Consider the following 19,337-nt stretch of genomic DNA (forward strand, 5'->3'; position numbering starts at 1 on the left):
ACTGAGACAATAATACATAATACACGTTGTGAATTATATTGATTGCTAAACAGGTACTTCAGGTAAGCCAGGTGAGAAGGGTGCCAGTGGATTGCCTGGTTCTTCAGGAGATCCTGGATTTCCAGGGCGTCCAGGTAACCGATATGATCACTCAAAGTATTTGGTGGTTTGTTGTTTGGGTAATGTGTATTTGCATTTTACAACTGTACTAAATATAGATGCTACAGAAAGCATTTGGATGGCACTATCCAGTCATTGCTGTAAATTCTCATGAGATGTTTTTTGACCAGGTAATCCTGGTCTACAGGGTGCTTCAGGTCCACATGGAGACAAAGGCGAAGCAGGAGTTGATGGCATTCCTGGAAATTCTGGAGAGAGAGGAGAACCTGGTTAGTGTCTGTAGATGTAAAGGTGTTTGAAGAAACTAAGAATGTGGAATTTCTGAAAGGTGTACAAACACAACCTACTGAGTGCCAACCCAAATAGCACAGGGTACGTCTGCAAGATGTCTACTAGAGATCTGGAAAACAACTGCTGTGTAAAATATAAACATCTCACAGACATCATCTAAAGCAGCGGTTCTCAATCCTGGTCCTCGCGGACCCCCGCTCAGCATATTTTGTATGCTTCTCCTACCGCTTCGAAGGATTGTTCAATACGTGTAAAGAGCCCTGCAAAGTAAACATCATTAAATACTCTGCTATAATTCCAGTTTGAAATGGGCGTATATGTTCCATCCGAAGGGCACTAAGCCTGACTATGCAAATTTCAAGATTACGGTTGAATAACCCTTCATACTTCCGTAGTAGGTTTTGTCTGTGTGAGGACGCTGTATTCGTGTTCTTAAATTATCTTCAGCCGTTCTTCTTTGTGCAGTGAGTAGAGAGCAATGAACACTGTTCAGGGAGCACGTCAATCGGAACGATTCGTTAATTGAGCTCTCTTTTAACGAGCTGGCGATTTAAATCAGGTGTGTTAAACAAGAGAGAGACACAAAACATGCAGAGCGGGGGTCTGCGAGGACCAGGATAGGAAACCGCTGATCTAAAGGTCCTTAATAACAACTGACAGGACATATGTCTTTCAGATCTAAATGCTGACATCAAATAGATGTCTCCGAGATTCTCATTTTACAGTTATTTTTGGATGACTTACTGCTGTAATTACCAAAATTAAATTCCATGTGGCTAATAAATGAGATGCAACACGGACTACCTTGTGTTCTTCGTCAGGTCGTCCTGGGAAAGGAGTTCCTGGTATCCATGGTGAACCTGGCAGCAAAGGTCAGCATCACAGATCCCCAGTTGTAAAAATGAAATAACGTCTAACATAGTTCACCTCATGTTTAATAAATAAATGAAGGATGTGTTAGTGAAACTCTGAAGTTTTTCTAAAGGTGATAAAGGCAACCATGGTCATCCTGGCATTCCTGGCAGTCCAGGTATACCTGGAAGCAAAGGAGACAAGGGTCGGCCAGGTTTTCCAGGGGAATCAGGTCGCCCTGGAGAAATAGGATTTCCAGGACTATCCATGGACGGGCCTAAAGGAGACCGAGGATTTCAGGGGGAGCTGGGAGAAAAAGGTGAACCCTGCACACCTCTCCGTAGAGAACTGCTTTGATCATTAGTATAGAAGAAAGCTTAATACCTTATTAAAATTAACGGTCACATGACTTATAGATAGTTACTTATAGTTGATATTTTTGCTGCAATGAACTTCAAAGCTTTATTAGAGGTCTAATGTGTAAGTTTTAGAGGATCTATAGACAGAAGTGCAATAAAATACACATAACTATGTCTTTAGAGATGTATAAAGGCTTTACATAATGAAGCGTTGTTTTTGTTCTGTTAGAACAAGCTATTTCTATTTACATACACTGTGAGTCACCTTACCTAGAATTCACCTTGTTTTTTTCTACAGTAGCTCTAAATGGACAAACTGCTCTACAGGGCGTTTTTCATAAATGTGTTATCTCCATCGGCAAAAATGTGATGACATCTTTGTCTTGTCTGCTGATGTAGTGCTTTGAAAGGGAGGGGAGGAGTGATCCGTTTGTAGTAAATCACAAACTCACCCCTAGACCCCCACAAAATTTTATGTTCTTAGTTCTAAGTTTTAAAATATTTTGAATTCAAATGTTTTGGGAGGGTTGGTATGCATGATGTTTAATTACTAAGTAAAAACTCCATCCTATATTAAATACCTCTTATTTAACGTATTTTATCCTCAGGTGCAACAGGTGCAACAGGTGCACCTGGTCAACCAGGTGCTTCTGGAGCTAAAGGAGAGAAGGGAAATGCGGGCTATCCAGGTGCACAAGGGTCTTACGGCTTAAAAGGAGACAAAGGTTTCACTGGAATTCCTGTGAGTTTACATCATCATCCACCAGCTCTATAGTTTTGCTTTTAACCTAGTCAAGTATAACAAACGGAGTCTTATGTATGTGTGGCTATCACAAAAATGGATTCAGAAAAATAGGTTTTTCCCTGAGATGCTCTAAAACGCTACTTGGTATCTAAATGATCTTATCGGTAGAGAAAAAATTTAAGCACTTTAAAACATATGTGCCTTTTAGGGTGAGTCCGGATTACCTGGTATTAATGGACAAAAGGGTGAGATGGGACAACAGGGCGTTCCTGGTTTCCCTGGTAAGAATCTTGACCAAGTTGGACTTTGCAAAATAATGTCATTTTTATACTTATATTAAACATTGCTTGATAGAGATGACTGGTTTGATTCAATTGCTCTCTGCCTCTCCAGGTACTAAGGGTGATGTAGGAATAATAGGCTCTAGGGGTGAGATTGGTGACAGAGGATTTCCTGGGCTTAAAGGTAATTATAAACACTGTTGCATTTGTACATGTGCAGATTTTTTTTGTGTGTTTTCTCTTTTTTTGATGAATCATACTACAAAATCCGACTGTAGAGAAGTAAATATTGTGACACCCTTATTCTGAAGTTTGTAACATATAGAAAGTTACGTATCAGGATTGTACTTGTAGCTTTGGCAGGTTGATATCTTTTATATTCACTTCTAAGATCGTATTAGCCTCTTGAATTGGTCTTCATGAATGGAAATGGTGAAATGACTAATTGACTTCAAATGTTTTAGGTAATGTAGGCCCCCCTGGACCCCCCGGGCCACAAATATATGTGAAGGGAGATCCCGGTTCACCTGGACCGCAGGGTCCCCAAGGTCCACCTGGACTCGAAGGCTTCCCTGGACCAAAAGGACAAGAGGGTGACTGTTGCAAATATCTAAACTGGCAATCTTAATACAAAGAGTAACAGTAGAGATTTCAAGCTAACGTGTCTTATTGGAAACCACACTTCTAGGCATGAATGGTCCTCAGGGTTTAAAAGGAGCTGATGGGACACCTGGCTATAATGGACATCCCGGGGCAAAAGGAGAGCTTGGCCCAGCTGGAGTCACTGGTATGTGCAAATGATATTTGATTAATATTCCTGGATGTATTTCATAGAACTAGAATACTCTTTGTTCAAAAGGTTCTACACAGTTCTTACACAAAAACAAAAAAGTCTTGGCAATACTATAACAATCCATATGTTTATTTTCTATTTATGAATACTTTTGCTGTTATCCTAAGCAATTTTAACTTTGTTTTTTTTATTCTCTGTCCTATAGGACCCAGAGGTTTCCCTGGACCCCCAGGGCCTGATGGTATCCCAGGTCACAGTGGCCCTCCTGGTCTTTCCTCAATGGACCATGGCTTCCTGGTTACTCGTCACAGTCAGAGTATTGAAGTTCCACCATGTCCAGGGGGTACCACGCCCATTTACGATGGATACTCCCTGCTTTACGTCCAGGGCAACGAGAGATCACACGGGCAAGACCTAGGTCAGTCTAACAATCATATCACACATGTACGGTAGTTAAAGGTCTCCCATTATGCTTTTTCTATTGTCGCTTGATAATTAAAAAAGTGTGTGCACAGTGGCAGAGCTCAAAAGCTTCACTTTTCCAGAATTACAAAATCAGCTGGTTTGTCAAATGTGAGATAGGATGAGTCATGACAGAATTTAAATTACTAAGATTACTCAAAGATACACAGCATCTGACCTCTCTAATCTATAGGTACAGCCGGTAGCTGCCTGAGGAAGTTCAGCCCTATGCCTTTCCTCTTCTGCAACATCAACAACGTATGTAACTTTGCATCTCGTAATGACTATTCGTACTGGCTCACCTCTCCAGAGCCCATGCCCATGAGCATGGCTCCAATCACCGGCCAAAACATTAAACCCTTCATCAGCAGGTTTGTGTCGTTTAACTTCCCATTTGATCATACAGACTGTATCATTTGTGTGGTACTGTACATTCTTGTGTTTGCTTGTGACAGGTGTGCGGTATGTGAAGCACCTGCCATGGTGATAGCAGTACACAGTCAGACCATCCAGATCCCACTCTGCCCTCAAGGATGGGATTCCCTGTGGATCGGATATTCTTTTGTAATGGTGAGGAGATTGTTGCGATAATTCCTAAAGAAAGCAATACTGTAAATCATTGTGAGTGTTGAGATAACAAGGCAGGGCTCTAGACTGCGACCAAAATGGTCGCAAATGCGATCGGTTTTTATAATAGTGAGGTTAAATTTCACAAGGTCGAATTGGTGCGAGGGCGTAAAATGAACTTTTGCCCAGCAAAGATTTTTAGTTAAGTTTTGATGTCATTTATGAGTGGGGAACGATGCACACTGTAAGTGCAGGAAAGAGCAAGCAGAGATCTCGTGCACTCCCTCGTGTCCTAACAGCTGTGAATAACGAACAACGTATCAATGTCCGCTTACGGTATGTCCAATTCGTGACCTAATGATGGTTGGAACAGATTGTTTTTGTTGAAACAACTTGTATGTCAAACACTTAACTCAAGAAGAGACTCACTGTCTGAACCCATCAAATCAGTCACTCAAAACATATCAGAACACAAGTGTGCTAAGACCATCTAACAAGACTGATTATTATTTATGACAATTTGTCGCATGTATAATAATTTGAGTTGGTTTTGAGTTTTGAGCTAGCTCATTAAATTAAATTAAATTATTGTGGTAAAAATAAAGATATTATTTAAAAAATAAGGTCTGGCAAATGAAGGCCAGTGGCAAAATTACCCCTTTTTGCAAAGAGGATTGTGAGGAGTGACAGTTTATATTTGTTTCAGATCATTTCATAGCCAATATTTAACTTGAAAGAAGTTATGAAACGTAATAACAATAACTGTATGAAATTAGCAAATACAATGTTTCTTTACATTTATTTTGAATTTATTGGGCTCGCAGTTCATAAGTAGGGTACTTTGAGCATGGTCCCACCACCGAAGACCATTTTTGACCCAGGAATAACCCTGCCTGTTAACCAACCCTGCCGATTCGCCCCTCCCTCCCACACAAGAGTAAAAGCACAAATATTAAGCGTTCTATAGCCAATTCATTTAAATGACAGAGTAACAAATTAACAGAATTGATTTATCAACTGAGATCAATATGCAAGGTCAACAAATTACAATAAGAGAGGGTGCGACCAAATTTTAAATTGGTGTGCCCAATTGAGAAAGTGAATCGCATCAGTGTGACCAGTGAAAAAAAATAGAAGCCCTCTAAGGCATAATATACAGTCAGTTTATAATAATTCATAAAAAATCATAATAATTAGAAAAAGTGTGGCACTGTATTGTTCATTGGCAAGAATGGAAGCCAAATCTGACATAAATGGACATTTGTTGCTCATAAGCATTGTACGATTTTGATCTGACTAAAAATCTCTCTCACTCCTGACAGCACACCAGTGCTGGTGCTGAGGGTTCAGGTCAGGCTCTTGCCTCTCCTGGCTCTTGTCTGGAAGAGTTTCGCTCTGCTCCCTTCATCGAGTGTCATGGACGCGGCACCTGCAACTACTATGCTAATTCATACAGCTTCTGGTTGGCCACCATAGACGACAGGGATATGTTTACGTAAGCTTGAACACTTTTTTCAGAGCATTTATCGTAAGCATTTATTGATTCTAGGACTCTTATTCATTTGATCAATGTTTGTCTGTCATAACAAATCCACATAGGTTTCTTTTAAAGGACCCCGAGCTGGATAGAGTGCAAGGATGTTGTATATATTGTGAAAAATGTAACATATGTGCAATACTGCATGAATGTATTTGGATACATTTAGCTAAACCATAAACTTTTAAAGGGATATTTCACAATAAAATTCTGTCATCATTTACTCACTCTCAGGTTGTTCTGTATAAACTATATAAATGTCTTTTTTCTGCTGAAAACAAAGGAAGATATTTTTTGAAGAATGTCAGTGACCAAACAGATCTCATTTCCCATTTACTGCCATTGCAGGGAAAATAAATTGTATAGGTCAATGGAGGAAGAGATCTGTTTGTTAATGACATTCTTCAAAATATCTTCCTTTGGGTTTAGCAGAATAAAGACAGTGATGACAGAATTTTCATTTTTTGGTGACCAATCCCTTTAACACACATTACTACATCAAATTAGATTTTTACCCAAAAGATTTTAATATGCAAACTCTGCTCTTTTTTTTTTAATAAGTTTTAATATTTATACAATTTTTGCTTAGTAATGTAAATAAAGTCAGAGCTCCAACATGTGGGGCAGTTGCGCTTTGGGCAATCTGAGTTTGAATCCCGATTTGTGGTCCTTTCCCGATCCCGGCTGACTTCGCTTCCTGTCCACTCTCCTGAAATAAAGGCAAAAACGCCAAAAATCAATCTTAAAGTAAAAATGTAAATACAAATATGTGACACAATCTGTGAAAACCAGGCTTAAGTCTACCTTAACTATGAGATAACAAGCATTAAAGTTTAATTTCAATTTTTGTCATTACTCAATTAATATGGAAGATTGTTTTCACAGAAAGTTCTTTACATAATGTAGGATAACTTTAATAAAGAAAACAGTAAATTACAAAAAACGAATAGCTGGGTTTCCACAGGCAGGCTCACAAAATAACAATATTTAACTTAATAAAAAAGAATAGATTTTAAGGCAAACAATAATTTAAAATGATTTGACTACTATTATATGTGCAATAATTGAAAGTGTCTTCCAAATGTAGAACACACTCTCTTTATCCACAAGGGGGTGCAATCTTTTTCTAACATCAAAGGCACTTTAAAGCTTCATTGTTGCCCCACAAGTATTTTCAATATTTTATTTTATTTACATTGCGCTTTCAATCTTTACTCTTGGTTGTTGAGGTTATTGAATATAACTGATGAGCAGTCAGTTCAAAGTCAAAGATTAGATAAGAATTTACTTTTATTCTGTGTAGGTTTCAAACTTTATCAGCAAAATTATTTTATCCGACACAGTTTGTACAGAAGTAAGGCTTAATGTTCTCATTATTTTGAAATGGTGTAAATGTGACCAAAGTGTCCAATGGTAAAAGTATTTTTTAGTGAGTTACGTTTTAAAGATTAGAAATGTAAATGTTTTATTTTTCTGCCTTTCTTACTGTGTGTGTTGTGGTTTGCAGGAAACCTGTCCCTACAACTCTAAAAGCGGGGAATCTACGAACTCACATTAGCAGGTGTCAGGTGTGCATGAAGAGGGTATTATAGACCAGTCTCAACATTACATCTGGTCTGTATGTTCCAGCTTTATGAACAAAAATATATGGTGCTACTTCTATGAAAAACCATGGAAAATCGTCAAGGAAACATGTACAGAAAATACACACGTTCTCAAGATCGCAGCAATGGAAGATCAAGAACTTTTCTTACATAGTGCTTAACTTACATTGTTCCGTTGTGTCTTTCATGAATGACACCTGTTTACACTTGCACTGAGAACATCTGTTAGTAAGCAGGTATCATCTTGACCAACAGTCTATATGCATCGGATGCTCTTCCGTCTAGGCCTTTTTTATCTTTATTTATCATGCCACTGAATACTATCAATAGCAAATATCCTGTTTATTTCTGTCTCTCTTCATTTTATAATCAACTCTCACTAACATTAGAGATAAGTATTGTTTTGTAATTCACAGTCTGCGAGTTTGCCAGCACCCTCTTTGTATGATGTAGGAAAGGCAAAGTTCAAGCTTTGTTGTAAATACAATGCTTTGTTTAGTACTTAACACTATGTCACCATTAACTTTTAAGGTAAATGGATTTTGTTATACTTAATTATTTATGAAAGTGTATGAGAGTTTAAGCACCCATAGGCCTTTTCTTTCAAAAATTAATGGTTTATTACTAACCACTGCAAAGTAGTATCCTGGCACATAAACTGTTATATTCTGCACTGTTTTCTAATGCTCGCGTGTGGCCTTAAGACTGAAACCTAACATGTTTCAATTCATACTTTTGGTGCGTATGTGTGTGTTCATGCCTGTGCGTGTGTCTGGTCCGCCTGTGTTTTGGTGCAGTAATGTTGTCATTGATCTTGGATAATGGCACAGTTTCGATAAGGTGGCCATACTTTTTCTTGCCAGTCATTTTCCCACGAGGCCGTTCAAACTATCTTCTATAAACAGATGCTCGAATGCTCCAGTCTTCCCTTCCGTTTACTGTATATATACACAAATCGGACATTAACAATACCTTTAACAAATCTCTTTAAAAAAGTCAGGTGAATAAGTTCACCTAAAAACAGAAGTATTATTAGATATTTTAAACCAAGATGATTTTTAACACAACAAAAAATGTGGTCCCTTTAGGATGACTCAATCATTCCTTATAAATTTTTCTAGGTTGTGGAATAATAAAATAATTCAAAATTATGTTTTTGTGTCTTCCAAATAGCTACCATTTGTCTTGAATTTTCAGAATTGGCATTTAATCAGCCAGTTTCTTCAGGTCTCACTCTGCAATGCTTTTTAAACATTTCCCATAGATGCTGTTCTCTTATTGGCTGCCCTTTCCTCATTTTTAGTCCAAATCATTTTTGACGTTTAAAGTTATAATTATCAGTTACAAAATTATTTAACATATATAAGCAAATGCCATTAGAGCATTATTGTTTCAGTCAAGTTATTCACAGTTTTTAAACAGTCGTTTAACTATTTCACAAAGTGGTGATTTTGTATGAATTTGTACAATTTAGGAAAATATTTGTTGTTGTTGAAAAAAAGCAAGAATTGAACAACACCCCTAAACATAAAAAGATACTTAAAAGTATTCAGATGAATTAGCCACCTTATAAAATAGTTACGATTGCCATGAGATTGCGTTTGGACCTTTCACGATAAAATGTAGCAATTAAGGTTGATGAAATTCAGTCCCATTTCCATCCTCATATCACTTTAATACCTGACTTTTTCCCATTGAACATAAAGGATGTTAAAGTAACCGAATGGTACCCGAACAACGGCGGCACCCATTCACTTCTATTATATAGACACAAAACCAATGCAAATCAATGGGTACCGCCGTTGTTCGGTTACCAAAATTTTGCAACTTTTGTGTTCTGGAGGGGAATGCTATACAGGTTTGAAATGACAAGAGGGTGAGTTAATGATGACATAATTTTTGGGTGAACTATCGCTTTAAAAAAAAGTCAGAATTGTGTTTACCTAACAAATATTTTTCTTAGTTTGCTTCAAAGGTCTTTCCCCTTCCACACACTAAATGAAAAGATAACCACTGCACTAACTTATCAAACAACACCCGAATAAACGTATCATTGTTCTTTTGATCGTGTTGTGTTTCGCTGAAGGCACCGAGAAGCCAGATAGAGGCATGACGCTCATGACCGCTGTTGACTTACAAAATCTTTTTGTCAGGAGTTCACGTGAACTACGTCTTGTTTGTTGACTTTCCATTTGACATTCTATTGACCTGAACCCAACAAACACCCTTTGATTCCTACATCTTGGATTAGTTTCAAGTCTCGTTACAAAGGGCTTATCCAGAATGAAGAGTCTGAGGTGAAGATTTCCTGTCATGTTTCATTCGAACAACAATTTCATGGATTTTATGTTTGGTCTTAATGCATCAGATACTAGACCAGTGCACATTTCCCATCTATACAGAGTTGTTGCTTATGCTGTTTATATTTTTGTCATTTACATTACACTGATAATACTTGACTATGCAATCTACACTACTTGGCTCTACCAAAACCCCTTGTATATAAAGTTCACTACACTTGACTTTTTAATAGTTCATGCAACCAAAGCTTTTCAACTTATTTAGCCAAAAGAAAATAGCTAGTTGTGTTTTAAATTGTTTTGAAAAAGCGCCTCGAATTCAGGTGTGAAGAATCACAGATGTGTTTTAGAGTCCACACGCACTTGTTCTTACTTTCTGTAATGTCACTGACCTCACACACCCGCTGGAGCTATGTGCATTGCTGTACCCATGAATGTCCATTCCTAGTATTAACAGCTACCGCTTTGTTTGGTGACATTTGTAAAAATACCTTTCAATTGATTTCAGTGATGTCCTCACCCCATACTGTGTCATGCAATAAAACGTTTGTATAAATGTGTGATGATGCATGTTCGTTTTTATACCAAGAATGTTTACATTTTTATTTCTCCTACAGTTAAATACTAAAATGTCTTGTCTTTAGAGAGATAGATACACCCAAAGTGATAGCTGTTCACCCAAAAATCAAAGAAGCATTGTCATCATTTATACTCATATATGACTTTATAAGAATGCAAAATAAGATATTTTGAGAAATGTCTCAGTGGTTTGGTGCACGCACAATGGAAGTCAATGGGTGCCAATGTTGTTTGGTAACCAACGTTCTTCAAGATATCTTCTCTTGTGTTCTGCATAAGAAACGAAGCCATACAGTTTGGATTGACATGAGGGTTAATACGCGATAAAAGATTTTTCATTTTGGGGTGAGCTATTCCATACAGTTAGACCGGATCATAATTGCTTCCAAATGTAATATACATACTTATATTGTTCTTGTGTACAATGTCTGGAATAAAATGCACAAACACTGAAACGTTTACCCTTAAAAGGCACCTGATAATATTAGTAAATAAACAATGAAAATTTACAAATTCAGGGCACTAAAGTGTATGCGTTAGCCTGTGATGTTTAATAGGTGTAAACAAAAAATCAGTCTACAAATGGATTACAGCTGTAATCTGCACATCAAATTGTGACAAAAATGCATTTAAAAATTTTTTTAACTTGTGAATTTCCATATAAAATAACTTGACTGTAACGGCCACAAGAGGGCACTCTAAGTACACTCATTTCTTACAACGTGGCAGCTCCATTAGAGGTCTGACTTTTAATGTACACGTTTATTAAATTACAAAACATCCCTATACAGTCTTTTTTCTCAATACATTGTTTGCCTTGCCTTTTGACCCTTAATTCAGAACCAGTGTGGGAGTTTTAACTGAAGAAAGAAAGATCTGGTCAAAGATGATAAACCGGGGCCTCATTTTTAAAATGCAGCGTAGAAACTGTCCTAATATAGATTTTACAATCATTTCTAAAACTGCGTGCGTATGATTCATAGAACGAACGTACGCATAGAATGCGCGTGTACACCTGTCAGTCTGAACAGTTTCAGTTTTCCGCCTTTTAATGTCTTGTTAATGTCATTGGTGTAGGCTATATGAAAGAGCACATGTCAACGTCCAAATCCTATACGAGCGGTAAGAATGACTTATATTTCCAAAAACTTGCAGCACCCGGACAAACAAAAGTGCGTATGTCTGATAAGACCCAGAATTTTTCCCTTACATGTTTCCATCTATATGCCAGGAAAAAGTAAGTTTTTTGTTGATACTCCCCAGAGGTTAATATACAACAGAATCTGAGTCAAGAATATTTTCCACATTTGACAACATATTCTGAGAAATACCAGTGCTAGTTTATCTTTTCCAGTGAATAACATCAGTTTCAATATGTATTTCCGAAGTGGTTCATTAGTATTTCCATAAAGTTAATGGCACACCTTAATTCTGCCAAAGAAATAATCCAGCCTTACTTTGTGTTTAACATTGATGCAAGAGACAACAATTTTCCAAGGTTTTCTTCTTAGCTTTCCGAGAATTGTTTAAGGATAATATTTAAGGTCATCTGGTCCTCAACATGTTTACTTGCTAATGATTGACCAACAAGACGGCCCAGAGTCACTTACATTTTACAACCCCTCCATCTGAGTTTAAACAGCACTAGACAAAATGCACGCTGATGGACGATACTGAAGTGCAGTCATTATAAATGTTGGCCTTTGCTTGTGTAAGCTGGTTATAAAGCGTGCTATGCTTTTGTGGGTTATCAACATACTCTAATGTGTGTAAAGCAGAATGCGGGAGTGTCCAGTTTCTGGGTTACGCACACAGATCAATAAGCATGAGATAAACTTTTTGAACTCTGATGGTCTTCATTGAAGTCTCATTTTTTCAATCTGTGTTTGCCAATTAGGCAAACATGCCCTTTTACCTCCTTTAGGCATGTGTTGCCGCTAAAATTACTTTTGTGAATGGATGACCTTTGACCCGAAATGTAGTAAACAATTTATAGCTTGTAGAGACTGAAGAGCAACAGAATGACAGCATGTATGATGAGAAGTCAGAAATAAAGTAATGTTATGTAAACAGTTCTTATTCAGATATACAGTAGTAGCCAAAAATAACGTCTTGACGGCATATATGTATATATTAACTTCTATTTATCCATCATAATAGAATAAACTAGAGGTCTACCTACATTAAATTTCTCCACTATTATTCAGAGTGATATCTGTCGAGACCGATCCTGAAGATTAAATGACATATCTTTACTTTCTGAATGTAATAACTATTCATATTAAACATCAAACTGGTGATGTTTCTTTACATTTTGTTTACAGAGAGCACAAATTCATTGCATATTTTTCTCCTCTTTTGATTGAGAGGATACATCGGCCCGTATAATCTGCTGTTTTTAAACTATTTTGCAGATAGCGTGAAAAAAAACTTTTTTTATCAACCGGTAAACGGAAACCAATTATTGGCAGATATACTGGTGGACCACTAGATCAAAATATGAGGTGAAGGGTTAAATTGGAAAGAAAAACATTACAAAATAGGAAAAAAACCCATATTTTTTTTTATATTCAGCCAGCTGGGGTGGGAGGAAAAAAATATTAAATGTAAAATTACAGTTTTTTCTACATTATTTTAGACCAAACTTAAATTTAGTTTCTTTCTGCAATTTAACATTTTTATTCAATAGGAAAAACATATGACAATATCTTTAAAAAAATGTATGGGTATAATATTACAAATTATTTTTAGAAGTATTAATTATTAAATATATATATTTTTTGCTTATGCTTATAAAATAAATAAAATGGTGTTATTTACAATAAAATAAAGTTACACTGACTATAAATGTATTTGTTATTAATATATTTTAAAAATAAATTATTAATATATTATTTTTATAGTAACATTTTGTAGTTGTTCTCCTGGGCCTCAGCTCAGAAAGCTTTACGTAACGTAAAATTAAGTAAAGTTAAATGTTTTTCACGTTTTTTTACACCAAACTTGTAAATGTCTGTAATGCAACAATTTTAACACAAATTTATAAAAAATGTTTAACAGTGTATCATATTACAAACTATTTAACAAGTATTAATGCGATATTATGCGATAAAAAAAAAAAAATGTTTTATTTTATTTACAAGAAAGTTACACTTACTATTCTAATCTAGCTGTCCTACAGTTTACACTGTAAGCATGACTAATACAACTTTTTAAATTCTTTATTAATATATTTACATCTTTAACAATATAAGACAAACTCGTCAAGTTTTTTATTGGTCACTAATATACAATAATATATCTGCTTTCCAGAGAGTGCCCAATAAGAGTAAAAGGAAACATAGATTGACATATAGTGTTTTAGCTATAAGTTTGCGTTCCTGTCTGTTTCAAAGTGACCTTCAGTAACAGTTAATTTGAGTGTGAGTGTTTATGGGGTGAGAGGAGCAGCTGAGGAGTGTTGTGAAACCCTGTTGGTCAAAGGCAACACACTGCATTGAGAGTATGGCGGTAGATTGAGGTGAGGGGTCTCTGCTGTCACCTCTAGGATTGGGGACACAGACCTCACCCTCTTTGAGAAACACTTGTACAGTCGACACACCATCCAAAACTCATACCATATCTAAGAGCTTATGAGAACAAATATGTCTATGGTTAGCCAATGAGATGAATGAGCATCACCACAAGACCAAGAAATGGAGGTGTGAGTAGATGTTTTCACACACTTATTAGGATTTCTTAAAAATGGACAAATCTTAAATATGTGCACACCCTACAAATGCCCTTGTCTGTGCATACGCAAACCTATTCGAAGTTTTAAAAATCCCCAGGGGTGCTGCTGGTGCCCCCTCGATGAAACCACAGGTGCCCTTGTCCATGTCCCCAGACAGCTGTGTTTAGATGTATACATGTTGTGAATAAATCACATCCTGAACTAGGCTAAGGTTATTTTCTGGTCATCTCTGCATTAAAACAGGCCGGTCTGAGCTGTGTGTTTCTCTTTGATAACGTGAATACTCATGATATGCAGTGGCAATGTTTTCCTCCACCCTCACTTATCTTTTGCCAAGAGCACACAAAGGGCAAGTCTGTACACTCAACAGACTTCTCATTTTTTTCTTAAGGTTATTCTCCCTGTGTCATAATGAAAGCAAACAAAGAACCGTTTTGCTTCAGAGCCATGACACACGAGAGAAGAGCGAGGTAAGTTTTTGTCTGCTGTGCCATGAGGCAAACTGGCACAGCTTGCACAGCCCTATCACCTGTGTTCACCTGTAACTGCTGTGCCAGCTACACACTGTTAGACAAGCACTCATATTTGTGACAAATCTTATCCACATCATTGGCTTCTTTTACTAAACTCATACTTACTCGTACTCGTACTCGTAAACGCACCGATACCAATGACAGATACTGTACATCATGCAATATAACTGACAGAAATTTGTTGTGAAATTTGCTTTGAATTTTGTGAAAAGCACAGAATTGAATTTATTATTTGATAATGTGTTTAAGGAGGAGTTGTTTGTAACTATGAAGCTATTGTATTTTTATTAATCTTACTGTGTTGTGAAAAGGTACAGGCATCGGTATCAAAAGTATTCACTCCCCTTTATTTTGTTCACATTTTGTTATGTTTCTGCCTTATCTTAAACTACTTTAAATAAATAAGAAATACATTAATCTACACTCCAAAAAAACAGATTAGTGATAACTTTGCAAATGTATTAAAAATTTAAAAATTAAATAAGTACAATGCATAAGTATTCATACTCATTTCAGGCTCACTTAAAATTCATTCAAAATTCAGAAGCATTCATTTTGCTTGTTGATATTTCCTGTGGCAAATTCAATTGAATAAGTATGATTTGGAGCGGCACATACCTCTCAATAAAAAGTGCCAGGCTGAAAATGCATATCAAAGTAAAAACCAAGACATGAGGTCAAATGAACTACAAGTAGAGCTCTGAGACAGAATTATACCAAGACACAGATCTGGGGAAGACTCTGGAATTTTTTTTGCTGTATTGAAGGTTCACAGAAGCATGTAGCCTCCATTAATCCTTAACGAAAGAGGTAAGGAAACACCAGATCTTTTAATTAAGCTGACCTCCTGTCCAAACTGAGCCATCGATGGAGAAGGGTCTTGGTTAGAGCGGTGGCCAAGAAGCTGATGATCACTCTTGTTGATCTCCATGGTCATATATGGAGATGGGAGAAACTTACAGAAGGGCAAACATCACTGCACAACTCCACCAATCTGGGCTTTATGGCCGAGTGGCAACACTCAAGCCATTCCTCAATTGAGACACATCAAAACTTGAAATTTGCAATAACGTACTTTTCAACGAATCTTTAATACCTTCAGAAACAAGATTCTCCGGTCTGATGAATCTCAGTTTCATGCATCATGTCTGGAGAAAACCAGGTGCTGCTCAACACCTATACAATACTGTCGCAACAGTAAAGAGTGGTGGAAACAGCATCATGATGTGGGGGTGTTTTTCAGCTGCAGGGACTGAGGAATTTGTCAGAGTACAAGAAACGCTCAATGACTGAAAGTAAAGAGATAATGATCATGAAAACCAAGCCCAGAATATTAAGAACCTCGGACAGGGCAGAAGGTTCATTCTCCAACATGACAATGATCCTAAGCACGCAGCTAAAACAATGCAAGAGTGGCTTATGGACAACTCTGTCTATGTACTTGAGTGGCCCACCTAGTGCTTGGTCTTGAACCCAACTGAACATCTCTGTATAAACCTGAAAATGTCTGTCTACTGATGATCTCCATCCAACCTGACAGAGTTTGAGAGGATCTGAGGAGAAGAATGGCAGAAAATTGCAAGATGGAGATCGGTAAAGCTTGTCACATCATGCCCAAAAAGATTTGAGTCTGTAAAGGTGCTTTAACCAACCACTAAGTTAAGGGTATGAATACTTATGCCATGCACTTTTTTTAGTTTTAATAAATTTGCTAAGTTTTAAGACAGAATCAGTTTTTTTGTTTGATATTTTTGTGCATTGAGTGTAGATTAATATACAAGAATAATTTAAAGTAGTTTAAGACAAGGCAGCAACATAACAAAATGTGGATAAAATGAAGGGGGATGAAAACTTTTTCAAGCCACTGTATATATTTCCTACAAGTCACTAAAACGAAAACAAATAAAAATGATAAGGCTAATTTTTCTTTTGAAAGAAAATCTCATTGTTTTGGCACTCATTATGAGATTAAAACCACAATTTAAAATGTTATGTTGTTCAACCAAGTATTGGTGTTAAACAGGTTAAGTACAAAGTGTGTGTCAGTTTGTATTGTACAGACTATGCATGTCTTAAACTGTTTCGCCAGGGCCGAGTGGACACCAGGTCAATTTCACCGACTGATTGTGTCCTCACCCTCTAACCACATGACCTCAGCGTGTGCCAACCACAACTTCAGATACGGCCAAATACAGTATGTTCCGTGTTTATGCGCTCTGAACCTGTACGCCAAAATCCTGTAAAACATTCACATTGTTGAACAGTCAAAGCGGTTTTCTGTCACTTATTTTCATAACATTACACTATTTTATAGCTACGATGTTCTGTGGGCAGTACATGGAATTGGTCTGTAAATCGTTTTAAAGGCTGGTTTTCATTTAGGTTTTGACATTAGTGCCGCGCACCCTCTGATTCAGTGTCGACGCGTCGGTGATTCTATAGCCTAACACGTGAAATGTGGAACTGCTGGCTAACTTGGTTGTGTTGAAATATTTATCAGGTGTAGCATTAGCCATATGCAATGGTGCCAATAAAGCATGCGATACAGTATTAAAGAGCTCCAGGAGGTCTTCTCTTTACATCTTCAATGGCACATTCTTTCACTGAAGTGTTTTTTTTCCAGTTTTGCTCTTCAGGTTATTGGGTTTGAATCATGTTGGTAAGCAAGTCACAGAAATAGAGTCTCAATGCAATCTTCCTTTGTCTCATTATAGGGTACTGCCAGGTTCTGTCAAGGTATTTGAGCACGGCGTGAGCATGCTGTTCCAGAACAGGAAGATTGCTCTCATAGCTATTAGAACACTGTGTGTATGTGCCAAAGAGCGCACTGTTTGCCAAATAACTCTACTGTTGGCAATACCCAAACAAACAGCAACCTTCCCCCACCATACACGTGTTGAAAAGACCAGCAATTCATTTTAAGACTGGCTTGGACTGGTCTATGCTGATAAATTGTGTTCTAGATGGTGGACCAGTAGTAATGCTGGTTGAGCAGAATGATATTTCTGGCAAAGCTGGTTGAGCAGTCTTGCTGATTTAAATAATCAAGAAGTCTGATAGGAGCATGCTGGTATCCCACAACCAAATAACAACACACTTTATGCAGGTCTTCTTTCATCATAACAATCCACTTGAACCATCAACAGTAACATTATACAGGAAAAGTGTTTTTTCAGGCGTCAGACATGAGTCCCTAAAATCGCAAGTCAAACATGATTTTATGCATTTGCTTTGTAAAATTCGATGCTGGTCCACCAAGGAGATACATTGACAGAAACCATAGTCTGCTTTTTTTATTTTCTGCTTGAAGTGTCAAATGTGACTATGAGCTACAGAGCTAAAAACGGATTCATGAAAGTGAATCATAAGGAAAATGAGTACTGAGACATGTTAATCTTTTTCATTGCTGCATGGCAAATGATTCATTCCAGTATACTTGTGCAGTCACCAACTGTTTGCATTCAGAGCAATGGTGCCATCCACTATTCTCAAGCTAAAAATATTTTTGTTTATCGATGTAATAATTTAAGTTCAAATGATGTTAGTTATACTGAGGCACAACCAGCACCCAAAATGCTTTAATACTGTACATGCCAAGCATTACAGGTTCGTATATTAAACACTATTTTATGCCATGAACTGACACCTCAGCATTAATAAAGTGAAATCTGTGAAGGATTGAACAGGTTGAAACGACACCTAACCTTTTCTTTAATGCAGGACTGTGTGACATGGGAGATGTAGAGGAGACCTTTGTGAAAACAATTGTAAATTGTACGGTTCTGTTTGGTGCTGCTAGTGCCGCAGAAAAAATATATAATTTTCTATATGCGTCATTCAACAGAAGTGGTGGAAAGTGACGTTCCCCATTCATACTGTACGTTTAAAAAACAGAAACCTACACATATTTACAAAAATAAATTCAGAAGTCAATAACTATAAGATGCACTATGTAAAGCATTCCTTATACTTAACTGTTTCCTATATTAATTGCAAATTCTTTAATGGATTTTTGGTGGTGGCTAGTGTACGGTTTGACTGATTTGTCGTTGTGTTTTCTGACTTGCCGTTTTGGTATCTGACTTGTTTTGTGTCCGGCATTGTTGTTGTGCTTTTTTTTTTTTAATAATTTTTTTTGATATTGCATTTTTTCATTAGTATTTAGGGTTTTGGATTGTTGATTTTGTTATTAGTTTTTATTTGTTTTGCACCTTACGGCCACCATACTAAAACTGAGAAAATGCATACATCGATTTCGACGTAGCAAAAAGAGAAAAACATTCAACCTCATACAAACCTGACTTTGCACCACTTCTGTAAATTGAGCCATATGTAAACTATCAATATATAAAATAATTTAATTTAAATATATTGGTAATATATTACAATATATTGAATAAATATGGAATTGGTACTTATATGTATAAAGAAAAGCATGTTTTAGTATTATTAATAAATTCCATTATATTTTCCGGTACATTCCCATATATTTTGGTTTCACGAGAGCTTTAAAACCCAACTAACATCCACACAAAAGTATGTGAATACCCATTATTAAGTGCTCCCACTGTGTGAATTGAA

The 19,337-nt window shown here is 36.8% G+C and overlaps 1 protein-coding gene across 2 annotated transcripts in view; it reads left to right on the forward strand.

Moving 5' to 3' along the window:
* col4a1 (collagen, type IV, alpha 1) overlaps positions 1-12,800 on the forward strand; it is a 50,536-nt gene extending 37,736 nt beyond the window's left edge. The window contains exons 39-53 of one of the 2 annotated variants that reach the window (XR_008907289.1): positions 54-134; positions 291-389; positions 1,233-1,283; positions 1,397-1,582; positions 2,231-2,364; positions 2,576-2,648; positions 2,761-2,832; positions 3,113-3,241; positions 3,337-3,435; positions 3,647-3,859; positions 4,097-4,274; positions 4,359-4,473; positions 5,793-5,965; positions 7,515-8,793; positions 8,839-12,800. Coding sequence is in view for 1 of the 2 variants with exons in the window: in XM_056754488.1 (XP_056610466.1) it covers positions 54-134; positions 291-389; positions 1,233-1,283; positions 1,397-1,582; positions 2,231-2,364; positions 2,576-2,648; positions 2,761-2,832; positions 3,113-3,241; positions 3,337-3,435; positions 3,647-3,859; positions 4,097-4,274; positions 4,359-4,473; positions 5,793-5,965; positions 7,515-7,599 (1,688 nt within the window). In the remaining variant the exon portion in view is untranslated. Of the gene's footprint in view, positions 1-53; positions 135-290; positions 390-1,232; positions 1,284-1,396; positions 1,583-2,230; positions 2,365-2,575; positions 2,649-2,760; positions 2,833-3,112; positions 3,242-3,336; positions 3,436-3,646; positions 3,860-4,096; positions 4,275-4,358; positions 4,474-5,792; positions 5,966-7,514 lie in introns of both variants that reach the window. The other variant, XM_056754488.1, reaches the window with a different exon arrangement.
* Positions 12,801-19,337: the final 6,537 nt, after the last annotated feature.

Source organism: Triplophysa dalaica, chromosome 8 (genome assembly GCF_015846415.1).
Source record: "Triplophysa dalaica isolate WHDGS20190420 chromosome 8, ASM1584641v1, whole genome shotgun sequence".
NCBI classification, from domain to species: domain Eukaryota; kingdom Metazoa; phylum Chordata; class Actinopteri; order Cypriniformes; family Nemacheilidae; genus Triplophysa; species Triplophysa dalaica.